This window comes from Plectropomus leopardus, chromosome 15 (genome assembly GCF_026936395.1).
Source record: "Plectropomus leopardus strain MGB_pleo_1.0 chromosome 15, ASM2693639v1, whole genome shotgun sequence".
In the NCBI taxonomy this organism is placed as follows: Eukaryota; Metazoa; Chordata; class Actinopteri; order Perciformes; family Serranidae; genus Plectropomus; species Plectropomus leopardus.
This window is the reverse complement of record NC_142190.1, coordinates 30,118,409-30,140,828: the sequence shown is the minus strand read 5'-3', so window position 1 is coordinate 30,140,828 and position 22,420 is coordinate 30,118,409. Positions and strand designations below refer to the sequence as shown.

General features: G+C 37.3%; 1 protein-coding gene across 2 annotated transcripts; it reads left to right on the top strand.

Annotated features, from left to right (window-relative positions):
• Window positions 1-1,863: 1,863 nt before the first annotated feature.
• zpld1a (zona pellucida-like domain containing 1a) lies at window positions 1,864-21,666 on the top strand. 2 transcript variants are annotated; one of them, XM_088088385.1, is made up of 12 exons: window positions 1,864-2,837; window positions 3,334-4,274; window positions 4,858-4,971; window positions 5,599-5,819; window positions 7,826-8,007; window positions 10,096-10,168; window positions 10,661-10,758; window positions 15,594-15,674; window positions 15,774-15,945; window positions 18,281-18,383; window positions 18,807-18,836; window positions 20,847-21,666. In XM_088088385.1, the coding sequence occupies exons 3-12, from the start codon at window positions 4,866-4,868 to the stop codon at window positions 21,020-21,022; spliced, it is 1,242 nt and encodes a 413-aa protein (XP_087944511.1). In that variant the 5' UTR covers window positions 1,864-2,837; window positions 3,334-4,274; window positions 4,858-4,865; the 3' UTR covers window positions 21,023-21,666. The 2 variants fall into 2 exon arrangements, with proteins under 2 accessions (XP_087944511.1, XP_042355921.2); XM_042499987.2 differs by lacking the exon at window positions 1,864-2,837 and having other exon boundaries at window positions 2,898-4,274.
• Window positions 21,667-22,420: the final 754 nt, after the last annotated feature.

Sequence of the window (22,420 nt, the reverse complement as noted above, 5' to 3'; positions counted from 1 at the left end):
GCATGTTGCTCTTGTTCTTTTTTCCGGTTGACCTGTTATATCACATACCAAACAATTTTGCAAGCGGCAAACGGGTTGCATGTCATACATTGAAAACATCAACAGTGTTTTGGCACTGTACATTTCTTATCCTACATTTTACTTTTTGTAGAAATGAGATGCACGCTTGTTTTGTTTTCCTCCCCTCTTCTTTTGTTTTTCTTGGCTCCCTTCTATGAACTAGGCGAGATACGAGATAAATCAAACCCCAACTGCATTATCTAGGTTTGTTAGTCTGACTTTGAGAAAATCAACTTAGTACGATTTCAGTTTGACTAACATTTTTAAATGTATTTAAAAAATCTGGTTTTCGTTGGACTAACACTATAATTCAACTTTTTCTGGCAAACATGTCCAAAATTGCTTACCATTTGGGCTACTGCCCTTCCACCATTGACAAAGTCACTTAACAATGGAGGAACATCCTCCTGCCTAAGAGGAAAGAAACAGCAAACACAAAGGCATGAGGTTAAAAGGTGCAGGGATGTTACTTGCCCAAACCCATTTGAGAAGTTGGCCCCTGCTGCAGGCTCTATCTTCTCTCTTCCACACTCAAGAGGATATTCAGTCAAATGAGTATGGAGAAAACCAAACTAGAGTTTGCAACTTCAGTTGACTTTTCACTGAAGTTATGCCCATCATCTCTATCTGAACTTACTGTCCTACAGGAGAGAAGCACTGGGGTTATGGATACTGACAATGCTGACGACTTGGTATAAGAATGTAATTGGGTTAGGATATGTCAACAGAAGCAGGTGGATAGGTTTTAGAAAAAAACATCATGGTTTGGCTCTACATGCATATGGGAAGTGAAGACCAACCTCCACTGCACTGCCATGCTGCCTGATTCATTAATAGTTTTCTAAAAAAAAAAACCACATACATAAATAAATATAGTTTTAGATGGATAATGAATATTGGACTCTCTTGATGTCATTTTATTATATTGGGTTTAGTGGTAACATTATACCTGTTTTGTAAATTTTATTATGAACCAAGTGAAGAGCAGTTGTTGCCAAGGTAACAAGAAATGCATATCCAAATAAGCAATAACCCACATGGCTTAAATCACCAGGACATAACTGTGATTATTGTTGACAATTTTCCAATAAAAAGGTGCACTATATACACATCCAGAAAAATATGCTAAGTGGTTCATTAACATCATTAATTCATGATTCATAACTTTCAAAAATATTCATCAGTGGTGCACTGCATACCTAGATTGTGTATATGACAGCACACTGAGCAAACTTAAGTCATTTGAATTTCAAATAGTTATGCACTGTGCCATCCTCTGATTATATATTTACTCATTTATTTTTATTGTCAAGTCGCATGTGAACTGCCTTTATAGCTTCATAATTCTATTGCAAGGGCTTGAAAGGCCACCTCACCTGTTCTCACCTGACTCTTTTGGTGTCACAATCTTACATTAAAAAAACTGTCAAAGTGGCTGCATTTTATGAGTTCTAAAACAGAATGGGCTGTTTCTTAATAGATCTTTCTAGCAGTGACCATGATAACCTAAAGATCTTAGTAAGGCACTTGCTCTTTGTTGATAAAAGTCACAAACTACTCCACAAATCTGTCCTATCAGATCCTAATTGTGCTGTGACAAGATCAAAGTTTCATTTTAACTTTGATTTTGATATCTGTGTTTCAAAAACAACATGAAACTGTCAATATTGGAGAATGGACCAATTTCGAGGAAAGAACACAAACAGACTGAAAATGACGCTCCAAAGGAGAACGTCCACCTAAGATGCTGTGATGTCAGGTTACTCTACTTCCTGTTGCTGCTGTAAAACTGTTACAGCTGCCAGTTGATTTCATACTAAAACCTCAACACTGATGACAGCTGTTAACTCATCACTCAGTAACCTCTATACATTCTCTTGATGCTTTTTGCCAGGAGAATGTATCATTTCCATGTATACATATGATGTCCTATAACATGACCAGCCATTAGCTCAAAACTAACAGCCAATAGTAAGCTATGCATTCACATTCCCTTCAAAGAGCACTGTCCGACTGGCACCAGAGTGCTGTTGTTTGACCATGTCAGTCTGCCTGTTTGTGCAAAGTGATGAAAAGTTCAAAAATAGTGTCTATAGCCTCCACAGTTTCCATGATCTATGGATTAAGATGCTCTCCAGCTGATAAGGCCAAGTGGATCCAGCTATCAGGCATATAGAGTGATGACATGAGTTGTGGATAATTGAGGTGCTGGGGAACTCTAGATGACTATCAGTCTGCAGTGAAGTGATGTACTATCTCCACGTTTTGGCCAGGATTCTTGTAATTACAATTTATCTGGATTAGCAACGACCTCAGAAATAAGATGTTGCCGTTCCCCAAGCATCAGTTCACTTTGCTGTACAGCTCTCCAAGTGAATATCAGCGCGATGAAGGAACCGACTGAATGTCTTGAGCTGCAGAGTCATTACTGTCCAGTGTGCATTGGCTGCGTCAGCTTGGAAAACCTGGTGGAACACCCTTCAACAATGGATTTAAATTAAAGTCACATTGAATGCTAAAGCTTTAAAGAATTAATGAAAACACCAAAAAGGAAGGTCAAAGGTACTCTTAATCAGGTGGGACAAACAAGGTAAGGGTAGATTAATCTTAACTGTACTCTGATGATTTGGGGGGAAATACAAAATCCAATGTCAAATACTCTCAGCTGTTTTTATGACAAAATGTCATGCAATGTGACGCCCTGGCATTAATTACCCTCTGTTTCCTCCTAAGCAGCACTCAAACATTGATCCAAATGAGTCTGAAAGAGAGACTGAGTAAGTAAGAGAAATGTAAAGAAAAGTAACCACTGTAAAGTTTTAAAAGTACCTGTTCTCTGTCTTGTCCGTGACGTTGAACAGACACACCAAAACAAACCATGCTCACACAGAGAGAGCTGTGTACACAGCTCTGCTCTACTGGCTATGGGAAAGCAGTCTATAGCCTTTTTTGTGGATTTACCTATATTTAAAAAAAACCCCTTGTGCCAATTTTAGTGTCAAAGAAGTATTTATGTATGCCAAAATAAAAGTCTGAATAAAAGTTTTCATTCATGCACATATTCTAAATATTGAAGGGGATGTCATTCCTGTGTCCCCAGTGAAATCTACACCTATATGTTAATGTGTTTCTTTTGGCATTCAGCAGCATGTTTTTTCATTTGCAACATGTTTTGGATTTTTGTATCTGTTTTTGAATTGAAGATTCTGTTACTGCATAAGTTTCTCCTAAAGGAAATATTTTGTGCCATTGCACTGTGCTTGCCCACCTTAGATCGTTGTGGGCAAACCTTTGATTTTGAAGCTGGTGTGAAATGATCTCGGTGATGACAGACCTCTGTGAAGAAGAAAAATATATGTAGGTGGATTCTCAAAGAGTATCTTTTGTCTTCCATTTGACCTATAAAGTGAGAAGTTTGCTTGAAATTGCCACTGCAATGTCATTTTCATCTCATATTCCATATTCACAGGATCCCTGTGTGTCCTCTTGTCTGGCCCACTCTGTGGTGAGCCCATCACATATACTGCTGTCCATATGGAAGATGGGACAGCGAGGACGGGCTAATCCCCTGAAACTCCATGAACTTTGCCTTCTTTCTCTTTGCTCTCTTTATGTGGTGGGAGTGACCAGGAATCAAAGTTTGGGGGATCAGGTAGGAGGCCGGCAGCAGCTCGCGGCCCCTCCGAGCAGATTGCCTGCTGCTGTGCTGACTGAGGACTGCCGCACACAAAGCATGAAAAGTGTGGATTCCGTGGGGCCAAGGGCCCGGGTGGTTGGCTCCGCACTTCCCAACCAGCCCGAGGAGAAAGGAACGGCTCAGTCAGCAGGCCAGGGCCACTGGAGCGATGAAAAGATAATTCTCCCCCCCACCGCTGCTGGACCTCATGCGGCGTCAAACCATTTGTGAGCAGTGACACAGCCAGATTGGGCCGAAAGGATATGAGTGGGAAACTTCAAAACCTGCTCATGTTTCTGCGAACGTGAAAGGATTTGTATAACACATTCAAATTTGATGGACTTTCCCATGTTCGCTCTGGACAGCCCTTTTTTGTTGACATGTTCAAATAATGAATCTCTTATGTGTAGGATCCCTTTTTCCCCCCCTGGTCCCGAGTTCTGTTTCTAGTTGCCGGGTAGGGATGCTGTGCGGACCATTCCATCGTCTGTCCCAAGCTTATGGAGAACCGCTGACTTGCTGGCTTCCAGGAACCAGGGTGAGTGGTTCTGCTTCTTGTGGAGCAACGGTCTGCCTTTTTACCTGGAGCAGCTGGGATCACCATCTGATGCTAGCTGCAAACTTGGTGCAATTGCTCCTTTAATTTCGTTCTTTCCTCAGGACTGAATCTCTGTATCTGTGACTGACAACGATTGTGCGATAAGAGGTTTTCAGCGGACAATGAGATGTGCACACAGTGATAAGCCATTATACTTGATGAAATGAGCGTACTTATCAGCACATTATCCAGCAGCATTTCTTATAACTTTGCTGCCAAAGCTGTAGGTGTTCAAAGATAATTCCATGTGACATTTTCCCGCTTTGATTCTCGTTGGCAAGCGTATGAAAGATGTTCCTCTGAAGTCAAAGCCGCTGTGAGATAACTGAAATCTTGTGGGAAAATCTTCCCCTCTGACATTAACACATTTGAAGTAGAATTGGGTTTTTTTTCCTTTTTTTTTCATTTTTCCAAAAATAATTAAATATATGATAGATTTCACTTTCTGTTATTTTCTGAAGTGACAGATGAAGTTTACAGGCTGGATTCCTTACATAACATGCTCCTTCTTGCTCTGTTTCAGGTGCTGAAATGGAACATATATTTTTGATTCTTTTACTGTTTAGTAACACCTTATCAGTTGGAGCTCAATTCAATGGATACAACTGTGACGCCAACTTTCACAGCCGCTTCCCTGGTGAGGAACTCAACACTTTTTCTTTCAGAATCACTGGACGGAATTTACTTGTGAATGTCTCTCTAAAGAAAAATTCTCCTCAAAAAAGCTTCATATTCCAAAGACGAGATGATGAAGTTTTGTCCGCATTTCAGTTCATAATGGAGCCCCTAAAGGGACATGGTGGAGAGAAAAAGATGGTGGGAGGAAAAAAATAGATAAAAGAATATAAAAAGAAATTGATGGTGAAAGAAAAAAATAGATGGTGAAAGAAAAAAATAGATGGTGAAAAAAAATTACATGGTGAAAAAAAATTCTCCCAAGACACTTGCGATCTGTGTTAGTTAACTTTAACACATAACTTACCATAAATTACCTCTGTAACGTAATGGTGGGTGGCTGGTGAGTGGTAACAATTTGATAGTGACTATTTTTTCCCCCTCTATCTATTTTTTCATTCCATAAAGTCACTTTAGGGGCTTCGTAGTTCCAGGTTTGTGAATAAAACAAAATTTAATGTGATGGTTTTGGAGTGTAAACCCAGAACTGAACTTTCTCCTAAACTATAATTTAAAAAATTACTTTCATCAATATAACAAATATTGATCCTTTTCTTTTTTTGTCTGTTTCTCTCTCTCTGTCTTGCAGCTGAGAGGGACATCAGTGTGTACTGTGGGGTGCAGACCATAACCCTCAAGATCAACTTCTGTCCTGTCCTCTTCTCTGGCTACACCGACACTGACCTAGCCCTCAACGGTCGCCATGGAGACGCCCACTGCCGTGGTTTCATCAATAACAACACGTTTCCCACTGTAGTCATTTTCAGTATCAGCCTGGCCACACTGGAGTCCTGTGGAAATACCCTGGTGGTAAGTAAAGCGAGAATAGTGTAATTGCTTGTTCTACAGATTTTACAGTATCAGTATTACTGATGATGATGCAGCTGGATTTGATGCTTTAACCCTTACACCATAAAAAGAGGCTATTTGTTTTAATTTTAAACAAAAAGTTAGTGTCCAGGCTTCCTTAAAATTTGAAATTGACTGAATCTTCGAAGACAAGTTGAGGTGTTTTGGAATGATTCAACGTGTCTTCTCAAATTTTGTCAACTTAAAAATGTAAGGCAGTCCCAACACTAACTTTTTCAACTTAAAACAAATTGTTTCTTTTTACAGTTTAGAACAATTTGGGGGGAGCCTGACTCTCCTGTATTTATTAAGATTTTTCAACCCATTTTAGCAACCAGCATCAAGTGCCGTACATCATTTGATTTAAAATAACCAACTAAATAAGTTGCAGTCTGGTTCAATTTTACATTTCCTTTGTCTGATAATGGATGAATTTAACAGAAATTCTTTTTAATTTTTTTCTACCATGAACACAAACTGAATCTTGAAGTTGTTGTTGTTTTTTTTAATTCAGAAAGTTAAAGCTGGATGTTTTGGACTTTCAGAATAATTTTGGTCCACATCTACCATTCCTCAAGCAAGTTAAAGTCATGTAAGCCTCATTTCCACTGCACAAAAAACCTGCTAACACCTGCTAACATCTGACTTTTTAATGCAATGGGAAAGAGTACACTCAGCATTCACATCTGAGCCAAATGACTCAGCAGTAGTCACAGGTATTTTTCACCTCCGGCTCTGATTAATGGAAACACAACATCTGTGTGAACGCGTTAATTTTAACTCCTTAACTGCCGTGATGCAATGACACAACAACACTGATTACCACCCATCTCTTCCTAAGCAGCACTAAAACATCAATCCAAATTAGTCTGCACTGAGAGAAAGAGAGACTGATAAAGTAAGTAAAAAAAAAAGAGAAGTAACCACTGTAAAGTTTTCACAGACCTCCGTCCATGCTGCTTTGTATGGTTTACTTTTCTCTGGCCTGTCCGCGACTTTGAATGGACACGTCACAAAAAAAAAAAAAACACCCACATACCACACACACAGAAAAGCGTTCTCATCTGCTGCAGAGCCTTGTACATAGTTCTGCTCTGCTGACAATGGGAAGGAGTCTATAGTCTATTTTTAGAGGGTTTACCCTTGTTTAAAAAGCCCATGCACAATGTTAATTTTTGGTGAAACTGGTGTATTCCTTTATTTTATTTACCAGCCATTTTGATGTGTAAAAGAAAAGTTCAGAGAGTAAGAAGACAGTTATTATATTTGGTGCTTTAATTGTTATGGTTATGTCATTGGTGGATTATTAAGACATATCAGAAAGATTTAAATACCAATAGCCTCGAGGAAATAAAGCCAATACAAATATACATTAGTTTGCTGTAAAAAGTGGATAATGTAAGGTTTGTGCGGTGACTCAGAAATAAATCCCAGTTGACACTGCCTGCTGAAAACTGTCATAAAATGAGTCAGTCTTAGATGACTCAACAATTATATCAATACAGACAGAGCAAATACAAACTGAAGTTAAAACTTGAAAAAACAGCAAAAAGATCAGATGCGTCTTATCTCAGCCAGCTGTCTCATTCACAGTATCCATACTGATGATGACAAGTTGTGTTTATCCTGCATGGAAACGGCTCATTATCTTGGCACAAGGGCTGCTGCTGGATCTTTGAGGCCCTGTCAGAATGATGAGTAAAAAACTTTAAAAACAGTTTACAGTGAATCTCTGCTGAGCGAGCTGTCTCTCCCCCATGTTTCTGCTAAGTGTAGAGCTGGATGGAATGAGACACTTCCCGCAGGGTTCGTTCTTAGATAAAGAGGGATTGATTTGGGGATTAGTGAGGTGCATTAGCATGCAGTGATGGTATCAACCCTTGTTCGGTGTGCCCAGTAAGATAATGGAGGTCAGTTAGCGAGCCAGGAGGGGTAGTGTTAACCCATGCTCATGTTGTTTGCTGCAGGTCTCCACAGCACAAGGACCCAATGCTTATGGGAACCTGTCACTGGTGCAGATTGGAAACATATCAGGCTATATCGACACACCTGATCCCCCTACCATTATCAGCTACCTGCCAGGTCTGCTCTATAAGTTCAGCTGCAGTTACCCTCTGGAATACCTGGTCAACAACACACAGCTGGCCTCGTAAGTCTCGCTTCCATTTCTTAAACTGGTTTAAAAGTGATCTAGGTGGGTGCTTTACCCAGCTGGCTGTAAAATGAAATGAGTTGAACTAAGTGTTGGTGCTATTAGATTTAAAACTCTTATAAAAGCTGAAATACAGGGACCGGACAAAATACCAAAATCAGAATCAGAATCGGATTTTATTGCCAAGTACATTTACATATACAAGGAATTTGACTCAGTGTTTTGGTACAAAACAATAATAAAAAAAAAAAGGCGGAATAAAAACTGTAAAATTAAACAGAATAAGTCATAATATAACATATGAAGAAGCAAAACAAAAATATAAAATGATAAATAGAATTTAAAAAACACAAAATGTATGTACAAAAGGTGCAATGGAGGAATTGTACAGTTGTGGAGTAGCTGAAGTTGCAAAATTCACTAACTACACTGTGAAAAGATAAGAAGGTAAAAATGAAAAGTTGAGAAAACTCAAAAAAAGTAAAGCATGAAGCTGCAAAGTCTTTCTGAGTTTACTGCTGTCTCCATGTGCACTTAATTGTACTAAAATTATTACATTTGAAAAACACTCAAAGTGCTATCTTAAGTTTGTCAAAATTAATATTAATATTCAAATCTACTCATGCACTTCAGTTATGTGTACTCAAATTATTACATCAGATAAAATGCTATGCTATGTTTGTCAAAATTACTATTCATCTACTCATGTACCTAAGTTAAGTGTACTGACATTGTTGCATTTGAAAAACAATCAAAGTGCTATTTTAAGCTTGTCAAAATTACTACTCATCTACTCATGTACCTAAGTTCAGTGTACTCAAATTATCACAAAGTGCCATCTTAAGTTTGTTCAACTTAACACCACTATTTAGATCTAGATATCGGTTTCTTCAATTCAATCTATACATTGACAAACATAACAGAAACAGAGATCTAAACTGCTTTTAAACATCATCTCTGTAGCGACAGTCTGCAATGCACTGCATCAGGCCTGAAATAAATCATTGTCTTCGTAAAAATTAACGCTGCTCAGTTTTTGTTGACTCTGTATCAGAGGGGTGCTGATTCATCTGTGTGGTCATTTCTGAGGTTGTAGTTTGTGATTATGTCAAATTTGAATCATAATGCCATCTCTGTGAGCAAAATAAAAGAAACACCTCCAATATGCAATCAATATACTACAATGCTGAATTTCTGTTATTTTGTCTCCCCGTTGATGGTAAAAATATTTGTTAACAATAATGCATTTATTTCCATGGCCTTAAATATTGTCTGAAGAAGGGCTTGGGCCTGAAACGTCTCATATGTGGAGGTAATAAATGTTCATGGGTGCATTATCGAGTATATGGACTTTATATTTTGCATCTATTTGTTTTCTATCCAGCAGCCTAGTCTTTACTGCTTTTGGATGTGCGCGCTGATAGAACTTTTTTTATCTGACCAAGGGTCAACAAAAGATGAATATTCCTAGCTTCAGAAAGATTCTGGAGCTCTTTTCTTTCTTTCTTCATATTTCACAATCCAGCTGGCCACCAGCGTCTTTAACTGATATTTGTTTGAATTTAGGTTGTGACATCAGACGTCTAACGTCAATTTCATTTCACTGAAATCATATTTTAATGGTTTTATGACAAATAAATTGATTGATTAATGCCAATTTGACATTAAATACTGACAACCCATGTCACTGATATTTTGTTGTTTTTTTTAGTTGTGTTAAGTCACCAAAAACGAACATACAAACGTCTTATACCAACTTCATCTTGATGAAGAGTAAAAACATTTAGGTAAGGTAAGGAGAATAAAACCCAACATCTAAAACATTATAATGTTAATGTCCACAAAAATTGCAAGTGAAATGTCGTTAGACATCATTAACTCAATTTTCATCCTAACACCCAATGTCTTGGTGACATCACATTGACGTCTGGTGTCAGCTTGAAAGTGTTTAAGTTATTTTTACTAGTGTGAATATGATCAAGTAAAGCCACATCTACACTATGCTTATGCTTATGCTTATAATTATTTGCTGATGAAAAAAAAAGATTTTTGACATCTCTAATCTTTTCTTTTTCTTCATTGAAGGTCAGCAGCGGCAATCTCAGTGAAGGAAAGCAATGGTACCTTCATCAGCACGTTGAATCTACTGCTTTACAATGTAAGTTCATATCAGACAAGTCTAAATTTATGTTATTTTGCAGCATTGGGGAGCCTGAGCTATTGCACTGGAGACAAAGTCATATTAAATCAACATGCATCAAAGTGCCCACAAAGCTCTGCAGCTATGTTAAGATAATCTGCACCTTTTTACATCTGCAGTTGCAACATGTAACATGACACATGTATTAGACGGGGAGGATAAAGGCTCAGAAACCCTTTTATGCCGCCCAAGTAGGCAGCAAATTACCTTTAATCCTGTAATGGCAGAAGATTATACTCAATAAACCCTCAGATCATGTTAAACCTTATTCTTAATTCACGTCAGTTTGAACCACACACTAGTAAATGGGATTCTGTGGAAACCAGATATATAGATATGCAGGGATTCATGAAGTGTAGTGAACCTGAATAAATCAGTATCAATAAGATGGAGGGACAGAGTCAGGAAATGTAACAAATGTGCTGAAATGCTATTGTGGTTTCTGTGCAGGACTCATCATACATTCAGCAGCTGTCCATCCCGATGGCAGGACTGACCCTGAAGACACGGGTGTTTGCAGCTGTCAAAGCTTCTAACCTGGACAGGAGGTATTCAGTCAACATCTAGCCATTAGGCCTGAATTCACACCAAAACTACAGGTTTTATCAGAGGGAGACAATGCTTCCATCTCACTTGGTGTCTGTTATAGTTTGTCCCCTGCCTGGTTATTGGATTATTTTAATGGGAATAATGTGATTAGTAAAAGTACAGTGTAGGAGACCCACACCCAAACTGAGCGTGTAGAACAATAGGCTGCACAGGGCTGTAAAATGACACATTTGGCTGCAGCACAGCGTGAACAACAACACCTATGACCTATTTTTCGGTGATGTAAAAACTTCTGGCAAGACTTCATCTGGTGCATGGAGCGGGGAAAAATGTCTGACAAACTCCAGCAGCACTTGTAGTATAAAGAACAACTGACCCAGATGAAGGCCGCATACTGAAACACAGTTATTCTTCACACTACAGGTGTCGCTGAGTTTCAACCGCTTTTACATAAACCTTTTGAAACCTGACCAGATTGGCTTGAATTCTTCCAAAAACATGGAAAAAGGTAACAAGCAACTTAATGAGAAATGACCCAAAAATTTACAAGAAATGAACAAAAATTGTGCAAGAAAATTACCTGAAGCATAAGAAAAGATAAAGAAAAGAAAAATGAATGAGGAAATGAACAGAAAAAAAAATGCTAAAATTAAAGAGAAAAAAATAACATCATTTTAAATATAAAGTCATAATAATTATAATTAGAGTTCATTGGACATTTTTTATTTTTCTAATAATTCTCTGTCTCTCTCTTTTATGATGCAACTTTTCAGGTAATTTCTTTGTCATGCTTTGTTAATTTCCTTCAGTTTGTGGGAAATTTATTGCCAAGTCACTCAGGCCTCTTTTTCATGTCTATGAAAGAAATCAGCGAACTACCTCAGGTTTAAAATATTTTGATACTATTGAAAAGTGCCTGAACGCAGCACAAGAAAACTGGTGTCTGTGCCGGTTTCAAAGGGTTAAGGTAATGCCAGGTCACAGTAAAAATGAAATAAATATGTTTTGATTTGTGATATAGGACTTCCATGAATTACTTCTCAATGCAAAATGCAGCCTGACTTGGAAAAAAAATCAGTTTGTAAGTAAGTTTAAAATCAGCCTGATTTTTAAATACTCCTGGGACTGCAGGTTTAGGCTGCTAACTGTGTCACCTTGTTCACCTGAGAAGGACTTTCATTGTTCAGTGAGCTGCTCCTATTGATACACTGAATGTTGGGATGCATCTATAATTTTGGTCTTGACCATGACTTAATCAGTGGCTAACCTGTATTTGATCTTAAACTTTTTTTTCTGATCTTATGACTCCAGCAACGTTTCATAAATACTCACTATCAGTGAAACAGCATGAAAATCATACGGTACACTTTTGTGCAATATGTACAATACACTGCTGGCCCTTACATTTTTTTTGTGTAGTACAGGGGATATATAAATAATAAATAAGAACCCTAAACCTTTCTATGACCTCCCATGGTTAAGTCTGAGAGCGCTCATGACCTAAACATGTCCCGGTCCCGACCTAACTGCTTAATGAACTTAGCCTCTCTCAGATATCAGAGACCTGCTTTCCTCCACATTTTGGCTTATGCCTGCCCTCTCCAGAGAAATAATCAAATTCCCTGAAGTTCTCTGACTTTAAATTCTATGATGAACAGATTTTATGACCAGTAGCAGCAGCTCTTTTCTCATTTCTGGGAAATCACTTAGATTAAAAAATCAGGGACCAAAAAAAAAAATAAAAAAAATTAGGGACCAAGGATATCTTTATTATCCCAAGGGGCAATTTGTTGTGCAGTGAGTTGAAACCAGCAGACAAACAATGAAATATAAATGCATTACAATCTAAAAATAACACTGAGCTATTTAAAAGGCTAATGGCAGCAAGGATAAGTGCATCCAATCATGTTTTGTTATTGCTTCCAAAATTGGATTTGCTTCTGCCACTTAGACATTTATCCCCTTTGGTTTTGAACAGGACTCAGATTTGGTTATGTTTAGCCTTTGTATGTAGTCTTTCACAAGGGTGGTCTGGCCTTCTGGCAGATTGGGCACTTTTCCCAGCAGGACAACATGCCTTTGGGTCCATCACAACCTCACAACTCGTTTTTGGTTGTTGTTATCCAACTGAGCCATTAAACAGGTAGATCAGCCCATTAGGTCTTTTTTCTTAGTTGACATTGGGCTGGCCAAATCACATCTTTAAACCCTTCTCCCATTGAGCTCAGTGCCTTCATTGAACAGCATCTGCAACAGAGAGAGCGTCAAAATGAATAAGAAAAAATGCAAGGGAAGCACACAGAAATTGTGGACAAAATAAAAACCTTTAACCCAGAATATTCAAACCCTTCAAATTGCAGGCTGCTTGGATTAAACTCAGTAAGAGGCTCTCTTCTCTTGCTGTGCACCCAGTTAGTTATTTTTTGACACAAGCAATGAAAATATTTGGGTCCAAACAATATACAAAAAGCTAGTTTTTTTAAACCTGCTACAATAAGACTATAGATCGCATCACCAGTGGAGCAGAGTTGCTTACACGTCTCTATAGCAGACAAGTATGCCTTTCTTTGTGTGGGTTTTTCTTTCTTTTTAGAAAGCAGCATGGAGGCCAGTGAAAACTTTATGCTGATTACTTCTTTTTATATATCTCTTACTTATTTAGTCTCTCTGGGACTCAGTGGAGACTAATTTGGATCGATGTTTGAGCACTGCTTTAATGGAGATGGATGGTATTTTGCGTTTCGCCGGTTAAGTGGATAAAATTAGAGCGTCTATCTGGGTGTTGTATTTCCCATCAATGCCAATCAGAGCCTGTGGCAATAAATAAAAAGAACTATAAAAAGCTTTTAACCCAGACTATTCAGACCTTTTTAGCGACTTGCTGGTTGCTCAGACTAAACTCAGTCAGACGCATCCTTCTCTTGCTGTGCACCCAGTTAATTAGGTATTTTATTGACACAAATAATTGAAATATTTGGGTCCAAACAATCTAGCCTATAAAAAGGATTGAGTTTATAATGGTTAGGGGGTGCTATTTTATATGTTCTCTTATGTTATGTTTTAGGTCGGTGACACATTTAAAATGAACTTTTAACATTGTTATTGAAAGATAAATATAACACAGCTTTAATATGATGGGAAACATCTTTTTCGGTTAGTGGCAGAGAACCACAGAATGACTATAGTAAACGTTAACAAAAAGGGAGAGCAAGATAAGTCAATGTTTTTGACATGAGCCAGCCTGGGTCAAATAGTCAGTGTTCATTCTTGTTTTTTGTCCCAGCCCAGCCCTGGTCATTTGATCATGTCTGTAGGGCTGTTGGTGGGTGGGGAAGTGACTTTTCCTGAAGGAAGGGTGTAAATATGAGGACGATACAGGTAGTTTATCTTACCACCCTCTCCTAAATCACCAGAATAAATTACCTCAGTCTTTGCCACATGTCTAATCTGTCGCCTAGAAATATGTTAATGTACTACTAATTGCAACAGCAAATCTGCCGTGAAAGTATGCCACTCGGATTATGTTTTCTATTAACATAATGAAGAAATGCTGTTAATTATTATTCTATAAATATGCAAATGTTGTTTGTTTCCAAAGTTTAATTGCTGGACACAAGCTGTCTCCTATGTGCTCTTGAGGCTTCAAGTTTCCACATCACACTTTTGTAAGTGCACATGGGACCACAATTGGTTTCAAAATATGACAAAAATCCTTCTGGCAAGTCCATGTGTTAAACTGCACACAGAACCTTTTCTCCCTCAGCAGATGGGTGTGACAACAGCCTTTTAGTGTCAAAATCAAAATGAAGGAACAATGAGCAAAACACATTTTTGAGTACTCAAACTATTGAAAAATGCAAAATTGACTTGAAAACAAGTTATGTACTTTACTGTAACATTTTAGCAAAGCCATCACCTTTCCTATCCCTAAGCAAAGTGCTATAAGGGGTCCTCAACATGTTAACCTGTGTCTCAGGTATCGATACCCCTTTTCCACCAAAATTAGTGCATGTAGGTAAATCCACTAAAATAAGGCTATAGACTCCATTCCCACTGCCAGTAGTGCAGAGTAATGTACACGGCTCTGCAGCAGATAAGTATGCCTTTCTGTGTGTGGATTTTTTTTTTTGTTTTTGTGTGTCTCTCTGTAAGTCACAGACAGGCTGGACAACAGATAAACAGTAGAAAGCGGCATGGAGGCCAGTGAAAATTTTATGGCAGTTACATCGTTTTATGTATTTCTTATTTATTCAGGCTCTTTCGAACTCAGTGCAGACTAATTTGGATTGATATTTGAGCTCTACCTGGACAGGGACTGACAGACGGTTAAGAGGCTACAAGTAGAGCATCCACCCGGGTGTTGAATTTCCTATCAATGCCAATCAGGGCTGTTGGCAATAAATATCAGTGTCTACTGCATAGTCATTGGATTTGGGGGTGAATGCCGATTGTAACCTTTCCCATTACATTAAAAAGCCAGATGTAAGCACGCGTAAGCAGTTTTTTTGTGTAGTGGAAAAGAGGCTTTATAGTCATCACAACCACCAAACATCTTGACATTTCTCCATGGCTTACATTTGTTGCCTAAATGTATTGCAAAACATAATTGGGTAAACAAATAAGTATAAATGTTAGTTCTAGGAGATAGGGTGGCACATAAATATTTTATCTATTGAAAACAGAAAGATATTTTTGTTGGCTGTCTTCTTTCCACCTACCAGGAGAGGTGAGCGATGTGCCACCACAATGTCTGATTAACGAATTCTATCTCCATGATCTCATTTGCATTTAAGTTCATGAACTGTATTTACTAATCTTTATTAATGTTGAATAGATGGAATGTTCTCATGGACTACTGTTACACCACGCCCTCTGGGAACCCTAACGATGACCTCCGCTATGACCTTTTCTTTAGGTAAGTCAAATTTAAAACAGATCTTTTTTTTTTTTCAGTTTATATATTTCTGTTGCGCTCATTTCTAATAAATCTTTGTGGATTTCCTCCCTGAGCCAGCTGTGAAAAAGACCCCCAAACCGCCGTCTTTGAAAACGGAAAGAGCCAAATGGGCCGCTTTGCCTTTGAAGTATTTCGCTTTGTGAAGCACAAAAACCAGAAGATGTCCACCGTCTTCCTGCACTGCGTCACCAAGCTGTGTCGAGCAGATGACTGCCCAATGCTCATGCCAGTGAGTCAAACAAAGGACACTTTCACACTTAACATGACTAACTATAGGATAGAATGTTACACACATATTTTGTTACTATTGCTCTTAATCTACATCTACATTTACATTTTGGTTTTATGATGGAAGCTTGTGACAAGAGACTCACCATCCAAACATTCACTCATACACATAATTATCAGAGGAGAAAAGTTTATTCATTTAAATTTTCTCAACTACTGTCTAAGTACAGTTCTGAGGTACTTTACCTAAGTATTCCATTTTTTGTTGCTTTATTCTCACTAATAAGTGTTGTAGTTTCCTAATTAGCATTACCAGTTAAGTTGCAGATTAAGATTTTAAATACAAAACATAATATTATCTCCAGAGCCGGACCCAGGACATTTGGCACCCTGGACCCTCCCAAGAAATACTACTACTAGTACTACTACTACTAATAATAATGATTATTATTATTATTAGTAGTAGTACTCTACTACTATTGTCTGTTATATTTATTGCATTTATTAATAACATGAACAAGAACTAATGAGAAATCAACACAACAACATAACTGACAATAATGACTAATAACCAACAACAAAAAAACAGTATGTGCAAATTTGTGAGGTTTGTCTTCCTTATGTTTTTGTACTACGGCAAAGATGGCTTTTGTCTTTTCCTTTTCCCTTGCACTAATGTTCTGCAAGCTCCACTTCACTATATCCCTTTTGTACATTTCATTTAGAATATAAAGAAACAACATTATTTTTTGTGCCCCCATCTGGGTAGTCCTAGGCGGCTGCCTAAGTTTACAAAAGGAAGATTTACCACTAACTACCTCATTAAATATGATGTAGTTTAATGAATCAAACTACCCAACAGTATGTAAAATTGTGGAGTTTTAGATTAGAACTTTTCATCACTAATAATCATATAATGTATACCAATATAACACTGGATCATTCTACATTAACACTTTTACTTTTGCTATTTTACATTGTGTACTGTTGCATATTTTGCATTTGTTTTCTTTTATTTAAAGGGGAACACCAGCTAAACTAAGAATTTCAGTATGTTATTAATGTGATCTAGAAAAGTTCAATCAAATGTTTGAATATGTGCTACTCTCTCTCAAAACCAGAAACCAGAGCATTAAGTCTCAAACTATTAAGCTTTAAGTTTAAAGTGGAACCGTTTCATAGACAATGAATGCATGCCCAAATGAACTTTTTCTATGGTAATGTTCTCAGTTCTGTAACAGAAAATATTCCCATATACCCAGAACATTCCCCTGGCGGCTCCCAGTGTCATCTTTCACCTCTCTGTGGAGCAGCTCCACACACTAAACCTGATGACACCATAAATTCGACTTTTAGCACTTTAGATTCTGGATTTGGAAGAGAGTTGTTCATGTTGACTTATGGGAATAGCATTTATGAATTTTAAAAATGGGCGTAGTTCCCCTTTAGTTTGGAACTTGAGTGCAGAATTTGTAGTGTTTTTTTTTTGTTTGTTTGATTGTTTTGTTTTGTTGGGTTTTTTTTAAATTTTCTTTTCACATGGTTGTTGTGGTGCTTTCACTTAAGTAAAGAATCTGAATTCCGCCACTGATAATCTTGCAAAAGCAATTACTCAGTCAGGATGCCAGGCTGCTCATTGGTTTCTAGTTGTAACAAAATCTGAATTTCAAATTATTATAAGGAAGTATTGATTACATTATTCATACTGTCCGGGTCTGTATATTATTTTGAGGTGTTTATTGACGTGCTGAATTTTTAGTCAGATTTAATCTATTTCATTGCAAATATTCCCAGAGTTTATGAAGAAAAATAAGTCTCCCTTCAAAGTAAAAATGCTTGATCTTTTCTGCCAATTAAGAAAAATGTCAGATGTATTTGTCAGATTTTACAGAGGCAGGCAATTCATATTCCTCCCTCTCAAGTGACTGCTTACATTTCAAAACAATACTTCAGTGACAGCAACAGAGGGATCATTTTAATCTACATGCTATACAGTTACAGATAGTCCCTACCTTCAGTCAGTGCACTCTCTGAGAGGATACTGTTCTGTTTCTTCATCCTTTTTACATTAATATCATAAATCACTACATGTGAATATGTTATGAGGAAGAAGAAATGGGAAAAATGCATTTAAATCATCAGACACATTCAGTGCCGTTTTAAAATCAAAACATTTCTATATGTTATATGTTGATATAACCCAGAAAAGTACAAAAATCCACTCATAAAATGTAAAAATACAGCATTAATATCTTATATCAACCATCCAGTATGTATATCTCCTGATTGTCATGACACATCAGAGGGGTTTCGCCATGTCTCTCTTTGTTTCATAGATCTGTGGCAGCAGGAAAAAGAGAGATGTCTCAGAAGGAAAGGAATCAAACGCTGCTACTGGGAATGCCGTCCTGACTGCCGGGCCCATCATCACTCGGAGTGGTACAGTTTAATATCATTCCTCCTCCTCTTTCTCTGTTCTTCATTTTCCCTCAGTTTCTGCTTCCCTCCTGCTGCTCTTATCTTCCTGACATTATCAACACAGCCCTTCTACTGTCTGAGGCGCCTTTTCTTTCTGCTTGAAACCTCATACAAAAGCTCTTTTAATTCTTTAAAAGTTTGCATTTCTTCCTCTTTGCTGTGATTTCTAACAATTCCAAAAGTTGTTAATGATTTTCAGATTGGATGTATTAAAAGGTTCTCTTGAAAAGTTGCATGTTTGATGGTGAGAATTTAACTGTTACCTAGGTGGTCAAGAGCGCCTGAAGGCATCTTGTTGACTCATGTACTGTATAAGAAATTATCAACACACATTGCCCAATGTTATGTTGTTCACCTTAAAAGCCCTTTACTTTTTCTTCACAGATGAAACGCCAACCAACAACTCTCAACTGGGTAAGCCTCCACATTCTGTCTTCTGTGTAGAATGACACTTTTAAAGGGTTATTGCATTTTTATAATTTGAAAGGCAGCTTTTTAAGATAGTAAAAGCCTTCAAATTGAAGGAAAATGCCTCTCATACTATTCTTCGCTATTGCATCCTATAATCCTGCAATGTTCAATGCATGATATGAGTTACATTAACCTTTTAAAACCTAGAGCCACATCACTTTTTATGCTGCTTTTAGATGCCTTTCACAAGTGTTTAAACCTTTGAACTTGAAACAAATTAGTGAGATTTTTTTTTTCAAAAACACAGAAAAAAAGGCAATGAGCAACTTAGGAGGAAATGTTTCACAAACTGCAAGAAATTAGTAGATTCAGAGAATTATTCTAAAAAAGGGAAATGTCTAGAGAAAAAAAAGAAACAAGCTAGAGAAAAACTATATTTGCAAATATCATAATTGCGTATTTAAAAATATGTCCCATTTTCAAGGTTTTCTTTCTTTTTTACTTTCTTTCTTTCTTTCTTTCTTTCTTTCTTTCTTTCTTTCTTTCTGTTTCTGGTTATTTTCTTGTACATTTTACTAATTTCTTGTTAATTGTTGGTCATTTCTTCTTAGGTTGCTCATTGCCTTCTTTCCATGTTTTTGTATGAAATCAAGCTAATTTGCTCACATTTCAAAGGATTAAAGAAATACTTGATCCACAAAATGACCATTTATGTATCAGTTATACAAGCAGTGTTACCTTGAATCCCTGAAGAAAAATTTGTTTTTCTTGGCATGCTTCCAGTAGACGAAGAATCCAAAAAATGGTGCACATTGTTGATTAATTTAAGTAATTGGGGTTCATGTTTAACAACAGATAACTTAACAAACTCTCATAAATTTTCAGATTGATTCAGTTCAACTTTATTGATAAAGCCCAGTATCACTAATCACAACTTACCTCAAAGGTAACATCTACAGCATACGGCATCCCTATGTCCTTGGACCCCCTCAGCAGATAAGCAACAACTTAAAAAGCAACTTTTTTTATAAAGTTGCTTTTTGAAACAAAGTTATGGAGTGCTTTACAAGGTTGATCACAGATTTAAAATTAATTAATGCAAATAAATCAGGCAATTTCTAGGAATACTAAGAAACAGTAACCCCATCAATAAAATAAATACCTTCAAAAACAATAACAACTGTAACAATAATAATAAAAAATATCTATAATAATAGTTTATGATAGTACATATGTTATATGTATTAATTAAGCTTAAACTAATTAAGATATGATAGTATATGTATATAAAAATAAGTACACTATATGTATAATAATAATTGGAGTATGAAAAATAATAACAGCAGAAGTAGTGGGTATCAGGCAGGACCATGGCTTCAGTGTAACCATGACCGTGATCCAGGCGCAGCCACAATCCGAGAAAAACTGTGAGACAGGGGAGCGCAAAGGCTCCAGAGAAGAAACATTAGTGATGTGCAGTAACAGGACATGAATGTTTTAAAATGAAGAGAGACAGAGAGAAGGAGTGAGGAGCTCAGTGTATTGTAGAAAGTCATATGCTGAATACTTCCCCAAATTGTTACATCGCCTCCCCTTGAGCCCTTTCTGACCAACAAGCATAACTTTCACTTGTTCTTGGCTCCAAATGCAGCTTGTCTTGTTGCTTTGTTATGTTCTGCTCTATTTGACTCTAATGTCAGTGAAGAAATTGATGTCTGCCGTTCTGATGGATTTTTCTTCCCCCCGATTGAATGTCGATGTTGTTTGATTCCTGGTGTTTTAGATGCCTGAATAATTTTGTGCTATCAAACACCAGCGTAGCTGAGCTGGAAATATCTCAGCGTGGCATTAAAAGTTGTTGGATTTCTCGTAGGGACAAGATAAACAAACCAGTATCTGTTTTTGCATCCTTTATAGCTCCTCCTGTGTGGGGGAGTTTTGCATTCACGGCGAAAAGCAACTATTGAAAAGCTGGCAGAAACAGATTTGTTTTTTGTGTCTGTGTTGCTGCAGCCCATCTGAAAGCTCCCGTGTTTCAGATGAACACAGTGACGAGCGCGCTCATCTCCGGCATCATCATCTTGGGCGTTATGAGTGTTTGCTTCTTCATCTTCTCCCTCACCCTCCTCAAAGGCAAGAGCGCTCCCGTCAGCGCACTGTCTGGTGTCCGAAACCCAGCCTTCAACTGAGCGGGCGGACGCAACTCACTGCAGACACAACCGCCAAACGAGGGGCGAAAAACGTGAAGTGACACGATGTTTTTGCATATAGTCATTTAACAGGTTGTCGATGTAGAAAACTGTTAACAGGTCTGTACAATGTGCTTTAGTGTAGAGGTAAAGCAGGACTTTTTATACGTCGTTCTGTACTTTGTGTTTCAAGTGTGTGGTAGGCCTCAACTGTGACTGTCATGCAGCTTTGACCCACATAGCGGGGACACTCATAACTTAATTCAATACCTCAGCTATACAGCTTTCAATTGCAGGGTATAGGATCAATTACAGTGCTTACAGTATGTTATAGTAGTCCTTAATCTGATGGTAAAACTCACTCTTCCTGCTTAGAAGCCGCATTATAAGAGCACTTCATCGAGAAAGACAGGAACTCTTCTGTACACAATTAAAAGCTAAAAACTTTGATTAAGTAATTAATTGATTGAGTTTTCTTGATAAAATCTAACTTTTAAAAGCATATTTATATAACAATTGGAATGAATCTTTAATTTATTAATATTGCTACATATTCTAGAGATAGCCTTATAAATAATCAATTGAAAGGTCTCTTCTACTTAAATATGTAGTTGACTCACTTTAATTTAAATAGCTTACACAATGCGGCAGCAATAAAAAATTGTTTCATTTGTACATGTACCAAATGCAATTGTGTATACCTTTCCCAAACTGTGTTCTTAAAATGCCATTGATGATTTATTCCTGAAATGTACAAATTGTATTCTATTGTGCATGTTGCAAATATTGCACTTTGACTTGTGATTAAAACTTGCCCGGTGTCATATTTCTAAACATACAGTATGAATTTCCTCATAAACTTGAGGGACAAGGGCAACAACATTGACATCAGAGGTACTTAAAACTGAAAAAAAGAAGAAATTTCCTATTTGCATAATTTTTTGCAAATAACATAATTTTGGGGTGTTTTGCTTGATTTTACAGAAATAGATTGATGACAGTTCATTATGCAATTACGCCCACTTTCCTCTACCCATGGTGAGGAAACCCATGGTGCAAGTAATTAAAGAAAATAATAATTTAACATTCATGTATAAGAGATAAATAAACACAAAGACCAAAAAACATGGAAAAGGAAGGAAAAAAAACAGATTTGCATGATTTCATAATGACATTTTGAATATGAGGAAGTGTGTCATATTGCAGATTTGCACTGGAGATCTAAACAGTAACATACATGACCACAAATGACAAATACATCACAAAACACACTGTCAACCATTATTGCCAGAAGTTGCCCTTCTTGTCATAACATCTAGATGCGGTTGCCATGGTAAAAAAAAAAAAAGTCCTGACTCTTACATCTTATGTTGTAGTGGATTTTATCTTAAGGGGATG